We start from the raw sequence: 11736 nt of genomic DNA on the forward strand, positions 1-11736 counted from the left end.
AGGTACCTCATCCGGGAAGAGCTCAACAAAAATCCCTCACCACATCAATTTCAGCAATGACCCTCTCGGTCTCCACACTTATGGTAGTAAGAAGAAGACAACACTATGCTTCCTCCCTCAACAATAATTCAGCTAGACCAGCTGAAATCAACAACTCCTCCTCCACCTGAGAAAAGATCAACCGCCTATTGGCACAATCTACAAGGATACGATTGACAGACAACCAATCCATCCCTAAGACTATATCCTCCCAAGGTAAACAGATCAAGTTTACCTTGTACCACTCCACCAATGCTCAGCCTCCCCAATCAGCATGTAGACAGCCTATGCCAGCCTACTCTCCTGAGAACATCCCAATACAGTCAAGATCTTCTCCATCTCACAGATCCAGTGATCAGCTACCTCTGGAACTACATCTCCCTTGAACTAAGGAAGACGACATTTTCCAGAACCCAGCTAGATCCCGGCTCTCCTACGACCCCAAGGGCCTTGCTGCACCAGCTACAGCTCTACCAGCGTCCATCCTAGCAAAATAAGCATTTTGCTGCTGCATAGCCATAGCCATCATCTTTATGGCACTGGCTATCAGCTCATTGGTTATAGTCATTGTCTACAGAAGTAACAGTATCTTCAGTACACAATAACTAAACCAAACAACCATCAACAACACAACAAAACACCACAACAATCAACACAACAAGACAGCACAACACAGAGTTTAGCACAACAAAAGTCTAAAGGAACCACCCCCAAAGAGTGTCCACTAGACTCGAACTGCTCTGATACCATTAAGTGTAACGACCCGGCTGGTCACTACACACGGTATAGCACACTAAAACACCAGACAGATAGAACAAGTATATAAATACAGGATCTAGAATATATAAATATACAAGATTCCAGTCTGACTAGAGTTAAAGTGTACCAAGGAAAATTACAACCAAATGCTACTATCCCAAGTAGCTACAAGCAAAATATCCACACAAGCAAATTAGCTCCAAAGTCCGCCGGAGACTCATCCCAAGACGCCCACCTATTTCTGCTCTGCTCCCATACATAGTATGATCATTGCAGTTCCAACCACATGGAAAACATGCAAGGGTAAGCTAGTATTCTTTAAAAATCAAAACATACTAGTAAAGGATTAGCAATGTAAATAAATTCATCGTTATAGTTATCAACACATCTGCACAGCTTATATTGTTCAACAACATCAGCACCGTAACGCGGTTATAACAACACCGACTTAGCGGCAACAACAGCACCACTCTAGTGGCTATAACAACACCGACTTAGCGGCAACAACAGCACCACTCTAGTGGCTATAACAACACCGACTTAGCGGCAACAACAGCACCACTCTAGTGGCTATAACAACACCGACTTAACGGCAACAACAGCACCACTCTAGTGGCTATAACAACACCGACTTAGCGGCAACAACAGCACCACTCTAGTGGCTATAACAACACCGACTTAGCGGCAACAACAGCAGTAACAACACCACCTCAAGTGGGTATAATCAGCATACAGCTCAGCATTATATAGTATAGCAAATCAGCATACAACACAGCTAAGTAGTATTCAACACAACTTACTACTCATAACTCAGTTCAACATTCTTATAGTAAAATACTGTTATAAATCAACATATAATTCAGCTCGACTCAACAACAAAATTTGACACAGTTCAAAAATATTCATTTATTATTAATCATCAAACAATTAATAATTTCAAAAACTAACTTCCCTTACTTGGATAATCCTGAACCAAAACTCGGGCAGAACCTCCTCCTCTCTCTTCCTTAGATAGGAACCGAAATTTGAGCAGAACCTCCTCCTCTTTCTCCTCTTTTCTTTATTCTGACAGAACCACCTCTACCGGATTTCTCTTCCTCTTTCTCCTCCTTTCCTTTCCTCCCTCTTTCTCTAAGGATTTTCTCTTCCCAAGGTATGAATTTTCGTAACTCCCCAAGCCCCTATTTATAGCAATTCTGGCTCACCTAACCGGTACGGCCGTTCCAAAAATCGGAACGCCCGTTCTGGGCTCGAAAAATCTACGCAAATTTTTGAACTGGAACGGCCCGTTCCAAATCCGGAACGGCCCGTTCCCAATTTCCAGCAGAACGGCCCGTACTCCTTTTGAAACGGCCTGTTCTCCCTTTAGAACGGCCCGTTTCACAATCAGAACGGCCCGTTCTCCTTGTCGGAACGGCCGTTCTGAGCCCGTTCTCACTCAAGATTTTTAGTTAAAATTTAAAGCTTGGAACGACCCGTTTTGCTTTTGGAACGGCCCGTTCCAAGTTACCAAAATACCCTTCAAACTTTTTGAAAATTGCGAAAATGCCATCAATAATTACAATAATACCCCTATACCTTTATAAAATTCACGAAAATGCCATTTTAATAATAAATAATAATAATAAATAAAAAATAAGGTATTACAGTGAGCACAGCGGCTCGAAAGATTAAAAGAGTGAGTACGGGGACCCAAGCATTGATAAAATGAGCACAGGGGCTCGAAAGATTGAGAGTGAGTGCAGGGACTCAAAATATTGATAGAGGCTTGGAACTTTAAAAGAGTGAACATAGAGGCTTAAAAAGTAAAAAAGGTGAGCACGGGGACTCAGACGATTGATAGAAGCTTGAAAATTAAAGAGTGAGCACGGGAGCTCGAAACATTAAGAATCGGGACAACAACCAAGTAAGTATAGGAAAATTCAAATTTAGAAATTGTAATAAACATTCAATCGGTTCATGATGTATGCATGACATGCAATGAAATGGTTTTAATGGAAAAATAATAACAAGATGAGTTTTGACCTTTCATCCCGTTATTATTATTATTATTTTTGCATCATTTTTCCAACCTTTGACCCCCTCACGAGCATGAGTGTTCAGACTGACCTTTTGTCAAATTATTGCGTCGCTAGATAAGCTATCTTGTCTGATAGTACAATTCAAAATTGTCAACATTTGTAATCTTCTCAATAAAGTTAGCTAGGGATCTTTCATTTCTTTGTGACTCTTAGAATCAATCATCGTAATTGAGATATTTTAGCCTATTTTTGACTTTATTTATTGGTTTTTCTTGCATCGCATGTTGCACTTTTAGCATATAATAATGAAATAAACACACAAAAATGACGAATGGTGGGGAATATGGGCTTTTATTGCTTCAAGGAAGAAAGCACAAGTATATGAGAGTGGAGATAAACAAAACAATGGGAGAGTAACATATCATATTTTTGGGGAAAGCAACACTAATTCCCCACATCAACAATTTTGAGAACCCCATTAATTGGCCTCTAAAGGTGTGAAATGCTTGTTGAGCATCTTAATGTTGCCTTGGCCTTCCAGTTTGCCCCGGCTTCGCACTTTGGTTGTCATATCTACTTCCTCCTTCTCCGCCTTTCTTTAGAAAAGTTGCCTTTGTTAAAGTTGCCCTTTCAGTCTAATGGGTATTTCTTTTATTTTTTTTAGACCTTAACTTTTGCATAGGCCGCTCTTTTCGAGTTTTCAGCCTATCAGGTCACTCTAAATTTTGCCTAAGCTGCCTTTTCAGGTTTTCAGCCTAGCGAGCCTTTTCTTTTTGTTATTATTTTATGCTCTCCTTTATGCATAGTATTTCTTGACTGCATCAGAGTTTATCGGATTCAACAGATCTTCTCCATCCATATTTGTGAGAATCAAAGCTCCTTCTGAAAAAGCCTTTTTTACCATATAGGGCCCTTCATAATTCGGGGTCCATTTCCCTCTATGATCTCTTTGGGGTGGCAATATCTTTTTTAATACCAAATCTCCTTCTTGAAACTCTCGCGGATGAACCTTTTTGTCAAAAGCTCTCTTGATCCTTTTTTGATATAACTGACCATGACATAAGGCATTCAATCTTTTCTCTTCAATGAGGTTCAACTGATCATAGCGAGCCTGAACCCATTCCGCTTCCTCAAGTTTGGTTTCAGCCAATACTCTTAGAGAAGGTATCTCAACCTCAATGGGAAGTACTGCTTCCATACCATAAACCAGCGAATATGGAGTTGCCCCAGTAGAGGTGCGAACGAAAGTGCGATATCCATGTAGGGCAAAAAAAAGCATTTCGTGCCAATCCCTGTAGGTGACCACCATCTTTTGAATAATCTTTTTAATATTCTTGTTTGCTGCTTCCACTGCCCCATTCATCTTAGGGCGATATGGTGAAGAATTGTGATGTTGAATCTTGAAACTTTCACACAACTCTTTCATCATTTTGTTGTTCAAATTGGTCCCATTGTCAGTAATGATCCGACTTGGCAACCCGTATCTACAAATTAAATCTCTCTTGATGAATTTGACCACCACATTTCTGGTCACACTGGCATAAGAAGCTGCTTCAACCCATTTAGTGAAATAGTCGATAGCAACAAGAATGAATCGATGCCCATTGGATGCTTTTGGTTCTATTGGACCAATCACGTCTATTCCCCACATTGAAAAGGGCCATGGAGCGGCCAATACATTCAAAGATGTTGGGGGAACATGAATATTATCTGCATAAATTTGGCACTTGTGACACTTCCTCACATGACTACAGCAATCAGCCTCCATGGTCAACCAATAATAGCCAGATCTTAGGATCTTTCTTGCCATTACATGTCCATTTGCATGTGTTCCAAATGAACCTTCATGGATTTCTTCCATGATTTCCATAGCTTCTTTAGCATCAACGCATCTAAGCAAAACCATGTCATGATTTCTTTTATAAAGTACTTCTCCATTTAAGAAGAAACTCATTGCCAACCTCCTCAAAGTTTTCTTGTCATTTTCTGAAGCTCTAGGAGGGTATTCTCTGTCTTTTAGATAGCGTTTGATGTCATAAAACCATGGTTTTCCATCTGGTTCTTCTTCTATTGCTTGACAATATGCTGGTTGACCTTGATTATGTATTCTTATCAGTGGAACCTCTTTTCCTTGACTAATCTTGAACATCGAAGACAATGTAGCCAAGGCATCAGCCAGTTGATTTTCCTCGCGAGGGATGTGATGGAAAGTTATTTCCTCAAATTGTTCCATTAAATTTTTGATGTATGAGTGGTATGGGATTAATTTAGAATCCCGAGTTTCCCACTCATCTCTGAGTTGATGGACAACCAATGCTGAGTCTCCATAAACTTCTAACACTCTAGCCTTGAACTCCAAAGCTGCTAGAACCCCCATTGCACATGCTTCATACTCTGCCACATTGTTAGTACAATCAAAACCCAACCTTGCAGTGAAAGGGATTAATCGGTCCTCTGGAGTGATCAACACTGCCCCAATTCCATGCCCCAGTGCATTAGAAGCTCCATCAAATAACAACATCCACCTCTTTCTATTTATGGACTCTCCCTCCTCAAACAAAGCCATGATATCTTCATCTGGAAAATCATATTGTATTGATTGATAATCGTCTATGGGTTGATGAGCCAAATACTCAGCCAACGCACTGCCTTTAACAGCCTTTTGGGTTACATACACAATATCATACTCTGATAATAACATTTGCCAGCGAGCGATTCGACCCGTTAAAGCAGGCTTTTCAAATATATACTTGATCGGATCCATCTTGGATACTAACCAAGTAGTGTGACTTAACATGTATTGTCTTAAACGTCGAGTAACCCAAGCCAAAGCACAACAGGTTCGCTCTACCAGAGAGTACCTTCTTTCACAATCTGTAAACTTTTTGCTCAAGTAATAGATTGCTTGTTCTTTTCTTCCAGATGCATCATGTTGCCCCAGTGCACAACCCATAGATTCCTCAAGTACCGAGATATACAAAATGAGAGGTCTCCCCGAGGTGGGAGGTACCAAAACTGGAGGGTTTTGTAAATACTGCTTCATCTTCTCAAAAGCTTTTTGACAATCTTCATTCCATATCACTGGTTGACTCTTGCGCAGTAACTTGAAAATCGGATTGCAGGTTGCAGTTAATTGAGATATGAACCTGGCAATATAGTTCAACCTCCCCAAGAAACCACGAACTTCTTTTTCAGTACTTGGAGCTGGCATTTCTAAAATTGCTCTCACTTTGTCAGGATCCACCTCTATACCATTTTCATTAACCACGAATCCCAACAATTTTCCTGACTTCACACCAAAAGTACATTTGGAAGGGTTAAGTCGGAGCTTATACTTCCTTAGCCGCACAAATAGCTTTTGTAGATTTGTGATATGTTCTACCTCCGTCCTGGACTTAGCAATCATATCATCGACATAAACTTCAATCTCTTTATGCATCATATCATGAAACAAAGTCACCATAGCTCGTTGATAGGTTGCTCCAGCATTCTTCAATCCAAAGGGCATCACTTTATAACAAAATGTTCCCCATGATGTAATGAATGTAGTTTTCTCCATATCTTCAGGAGCCAGCCTTATTTGATTATATCCTGAAAATCCATCCATGAACGAAAAGAAAGCATGTCGGGCAGTGTTATCCACTAGAACATCTATATGTGGCAATGGAAAGTCATCTTTGGGACTAGCTCTGTTAAGGTCTCTATAGTCAACACACATTCGAACTTTTCCATCTTTCTTTGGGACAGGAACTATATTGGCAACCCATTGAGGGTACTTTGCCACTGCAAGGAATCCAACATCAAATTGTTTCTTTACTTCTTCTTTTATCTTTAAAGAGACCTCTGGCTTCATGCGTCTCAATTTTTGCTTAACTGGTGTGCATTCTGGGTTCAATGGCAAGTGATGCTCAACTATGCTAGAATCCAACCCAGGCATGTCTTGGTATGACCACGCGAAGACATCAGCATACTCAAATAACAACTTAAGCAACTTATTTCTTTCTTCCCCTTTTATAGCAACTCCTATTTTTATTTCTTTTTTATCATTTTCATTTCCCAGATTGATTACTTCAAGTTCCTCTTCATGGGGTTGGATCACCCGATCCTCTTGTTCTATCAACCTTTCTATTTCTGGTGGAGTGCTCAGGTCATTGTCATCTTCTTGAGCCTCATTAATGGGGTGATCAAAATCGTGACATGGGATATTAGCGTTATTATTTTTGGCATGGTTATTATTGAATCTGCAATTTAGGGTTGATGAAAGAAAATGAAGGTTGGAGCAATAAATGAGAGAAAAGAAAGATTAAAGGATAGAGAGAACATATGACAAAAAGATCAAAATGCATTTCATTCATATGATATACTGAAAGACAACATGCAAGCCCATTAACAAAAGTCATACTAAAATCACGGGAATAATTGTAGAGTTTGTGTGACAATTACTTTGAAATTGAATTAAAAGTCACAGGAAATTCAATGATCTTCCAATTATGGAGCTCTTCACATGGATCACACGGACACACAAAGTTGGCGTGATTATCATCATTATCTTCCTTAATCATAGCCACTTGGTCTGCGTGCACCACCCCTCCACTTTGAAAGCTTTGATAAAGATGACAAATGGGAATCCTCTGAACTTTAGGCTCTCGATTCTCTAGACGAGCCAACCTTTTCTCTCTATTTTCTTCTGCCATTCTTCTTTTATCGGCTTGAGTAGGTTTGTACCCTAACCCCCATCGACCCTTGTTTTCTGGCAATTCTATTAATTTCGTGACTCCTTCCAAGCATGTTCCCAACCCAAGTCCTGGCTGATACCCTCCATTCATCATGACCTTTGCAACCATCATGGATGCACTTGATGGTTGTGGACTTCCCATTGGAGATTCAACATAAGCAGTACTAATTATTTCCAATGACTGAAACGAAGTTTCCAAAGCCTCCTCAGCTGCTTCAATATAACGGGTGGGAGCAGGACAACTCACCAACATGTCTTCCTCACCCGAGACAATCACTAGCTTGTCCTCCACAATAAATTTCAGCTTCTGATGTAAAGAAGAGGGAACAACCCCAGCTGAATGGATCCATGGTCTTCCCAATAAACAACTGTATGCAGGTTTAATATCCATGACCTGAAAAGTTATGTTGAAGGTGAATGGGCCAATTTGGACAGGGATTTCGATCTCCCCCATAACTTCCCTTCGTGATCCATCAAAGGCCCTCACAATCATAGAACTGGGTTTCATATGTGTCCCATCACAAGACAATCGATCCAGTGTTGACTTGGGCATCACATTTAATGAGGACCCATTATCGATAAGCACTCTAGCCAAAATGTGATTTGCGCATTTCACAGAGATGTGTAAAGCCTTGTTATGTCCCCTTCCTTCAGCTGGGACTTCATCATCTGTGAAAGTGAGGTGGTTATTGGCTGTAATGTTACCAACAATGCCGCCAAATGTGTCTAATGTGATGTCATTGGACACATGAGCTTCATTCAAGATCTTCATCAATAATTTTCTATGACTTTCAGAATTCATCAGCACTGATAACAAAGATACCCTTGCAGGAGTATGATTTAATTGATCAATGAGCTTGTACTCACTTTGTCGAATAAACTTAAGAAATTCTGAGACTTCTTCATCCGACACTTCCTTTTTCTTTTTCCCCATGACTTTTTCATCATCTCTCCTCTTAACACTTGAAACCTCTTCATTGATAATTGTATTTTCCTTTTGCTTATGGTTTTTTGTCAAGCCTTCTACTCTTAACTCTTCTGGAGTATAGACTCTACCACTACGGGTCATTCCACCTACTCCTGCGATATTTGTTACGTTGGTTTCTGTAGTGTCAATTCCTTCTTTTTGTTGGGCATTCACATATTCACTTTCTACCTTCATTTCGTAACACCATGGAACTGCCTTAGTGTCCTTGTAATGGAAAGGAGCTGGAATTTGCACAACAAGTGGCTTAAGGGTACTAGGTGTTGACGCGAAAGTGTTTTTTGTGAAAGTGATTACCAGTGGTTTTGGAGTAGTCATGCTGGACTTTTCGTTTGATTGAATCATCAATACATCCTCTTTTGTATGCACCTGGCTCACCTGAACAAAGTTTGAGTTAATCATGCCTTGTAATATTTCCTTGAATTTGCCACATTCCTCAATAGAATGTGTGGTTGTAGGGTGGAAATCGCATACTCCTACTTTGCGAGACTCTCCCTTAATCATCCCATATTTGCACAATTCTGAAAAAATGAATCTCATGGGGGTTCGGATCTTCTCTACTTCTGTCACTTGTGGAGTACATTCTTCTTTGATAGCATTAACCGATGAAGTCCCATGACCTGGAAGTGGATTATTTCTTACATTCGGCTCGCTTTCCTTAAAGCTTAATAATCCTGCATCTATCAAGTCTTGTACCTTGTGTTTCAAACCCCAACATTTCTCAGTTGAATGGCCTATTGCCCCATCATGATATTCACATTTGGCATTTGAATCAAAACCTCTTGGATATGGAGGTTGGACAGGCTTTATAGGAAGAGGCTCAACTAGAGCATTTTGAACCAGATGTGGTAGCAGTTCAGTGTAGGTCATAGGGATCGGAGCTAGAGTCCTTGGTTGATTATTTCCCCTTCTTTGAGCATTATTCACCATGGGAGGCGAAATTGCCGATTGATTTTCTTGGGGTACTTGAAATTGTGGTGGCGCTGTAGGTGGCCGATAAGGCATTCTAGATGGATAAGGTTGCGGGTATGGTGGCAAAGAAACTGTTGCAATTTGTGGGTTATACATATATTGGGGTCTATAATTGGGTATGAAAGAAATAGGATTGTAGTTAGGTCTGACTGGTGTTGTCATCACTGCATTTGTTTCACCTCCTTTCCTCTTATTTGTGGTTTCTAAGGGTTTCTTGATGGTTGTGGATCCTGTTGTCATGTGTGCAATCTTCCCATTTCTAACTCCCATCTCAACCCTATCTCCAATGATGACCAAATCTGAAAAGTTTGATGATACATTTCCAATCATCCTGTCATAAAAGGGGGATTGGAGTGTATCAATGAACATCGTGACCATCTCTTTTTCCAATAATGGAGGTTGTACCTGAGCAGCTACCCCTCTCCATCGTTGGGCATATTCCTTGAAGGTCTCATTCTCTTTCTTTATCATATTTTGTAACTGTGTGCGATCTGGGGCCATGTCCATATTATACTTGTACTGTTTCAAGAAAGCCTCTGCCAAGTCTTTCCATGTGCGTACTCTTCCTCGCTCCAGGCTCATGTACCAACTTAATGCTGCTCCAATAAGGCTTTCTTGGAAGAAATGAATCAACAATTTGTCATCATGAGCACAGGAGGCCATCTTTCGACAATACATAGTGAGATGATTCCTTGGGCATGTATCTCCCTTGTATTTATCAAGTTCTGGAACTTTAAACTTGGGAGGAATTATAACATCAGGAACCAGACACAAGTCCACAGCATTGAAACCATAATTGTCGAATCCCTCTATGGCCTTTAATCTATCTTCCAACGATTGAAGCTTATCGTCATGGGAATATCTTCCGAATGACGATGGTGTACAATAACAGTTGGTGCAGGAACTAATCCCTGGTTATTAGGAGGCCTTTCGCCATGACTTACATTAGGTGGTGCATGAGCAATTGAGTGGGTTGGAATTTGTGGGTCATTAGCTTCAAGGGTTAGGTTTTGGGTTTGTGTTGGATGTGATGGGTTTAAGGTGGAGGTAGATGGATTACCCTCAGGAATATTAGCCACAGGTGGCGTGTATCCCGGAGGTAAACCATATGGAGGTAATGGAACTTGGCCTTGAAGGTTTGAAGTGGAAACATGATGGTCATTTTCTGAGGTCGTTAGGATGACAGGTGGTGTGTACCTTTGAACATTCGGGTTGGGTTGCGTGCGTGGAGTAAACCCAGGAGGGTAATCAGGTGACTCATGAGGCTGTTTAGACGACTCTCCATTTGCCCCTTTTTTGGATTCCATTGACTGCAACAAGTCCAAAATTTTTCCCATTTGTTCTTTCAACTGATTTACATCTCCTCTCAGCTCCTCATGCTGTTGCTCCAAGTCATCTACCATCCCTTCCATGATTTTGGTCTTTGTACGTGTCCCGTAAGGGTGTCGAAGGGATGCTTTCTTTGCCTCAATAATTGATTTCTTTTATAAAACTGTATAAGGAAATTTAATGAGTATGTAATGATATGAAAATGTGACTATGCATCATGTATGTGAAAATGTTAAATTGTTGGAGAGACATAAATCACATGAATCACGTGGATCATCTTTCTTTAATTGTTTCTTAGATCGTCACGTTCTAGATACTAGGTCATGGAATCAGTGGATCTTTGTGATCATTATCAATTAAACTTTTCCTTTAGAATGTCACATTCTAAGTACTAAGCGTAATATGAAACGAGTAGCTTTTGCATGAACATCCTCTCTTAGCTGGCAAATTTTATTAATAACAATAGTATAATACATCATGATAACTTAAATTATTCACCGCTAACAACCATCTCTCTCATTTTTGCTATCATATCTCTACAGTATTCAAGGAAGTCATAAATTTCTTTGGGAGTGGAATGTGGGATTGCCATTCCCTCAGCTCGTTGTAGTAGGTGAGAAGTGTCATGGAGCATGTTTTTAACTTGCTGAACTCGATCCACAAGATTATATGCCCAAATTCTTTGATTTTCTTCATGTATTCCGATGACGTCCCATAATTGCCTTATTTCTTCCTGTAGGCCCATAACCTGATGATTTATCTCTCCCAATGTGGCTTGATAGTCCATATTCAGATTGAAATTTAGTCTTTTTTCATCTTGAACTCTACTTTCATACTCTGCCACTACCCTTTTGAGTTGTTCTTTCAAATCCTCCAGTTGTTTTTGTGCTGCTTTT

At 40.2% G+C, this 11736-nt stretch overlaps 1 protein-coding gene across 1 annotated transcript; it reads right to left on the bottom strand.

Moving 5' to 3' along the window:
• Positions 1–3615: 3615 nt before the first annotated feature.
• On the bottom strand, positions 3616–10174 carry LOC145952491 (uncharacterized). Its single transcript, XM_083064861.1, has 3 exons — positions 7263–10174; positions 4235–7060; positions 3616–4111 (listed from the first exon to the last, which is right to left on the bottom strand). The coding sequence occupies exons 1-3, from the start codon at positions 10172–10174 to the stop codon at positions 3616–3618; spliced, it is 6234 nt and encodes a 2077-aa protein (XP_082920987.1).
• Positions 10175–11736: the final 1562 nt, after the last annotated feature.

The sequence above is a fragment of the Cajanus cajan genome, chromosome 10 (genome assembly GCF_000230855.2).
Source record: "Cajanus cajan strain Asha chromosome 10, NIPB_CcT2T_4, whole genome shotgun sequence".
In the NCBI taxonomy this organism is placed as follows: Eukaryota; Viridiplantae; Streptophyta; class Magnoliopsida; order Fabales; family Fabaceae; genus Cajanus; species Cajanus cajan.

Excerpts from the sequence above, each read along its gene's own strand:
- LOC145952491 (XM_083064861.1), bottom strand. The coding sequence starts at position 10,174 with ATGGCCTCCTGTGCTCATGATGACAAATTGTTGATTCATTTCTTCCAA. Across the intron at positions 7,061-7,262 it reads ACTTTTAATTCAATTTCAAA|ATTCAATAATAACCATGCCA; the intron begins GTAATTGTCACA and ends CCTAAATTGCAG. Across the intron at positions 4,112-4,234 it reads AACAAAATGATGAAAGAGTT|GGATTGGCACGAAATGCTTT; the intron begins GTGTGAAAGTTT and ends GGTCACCTACAG.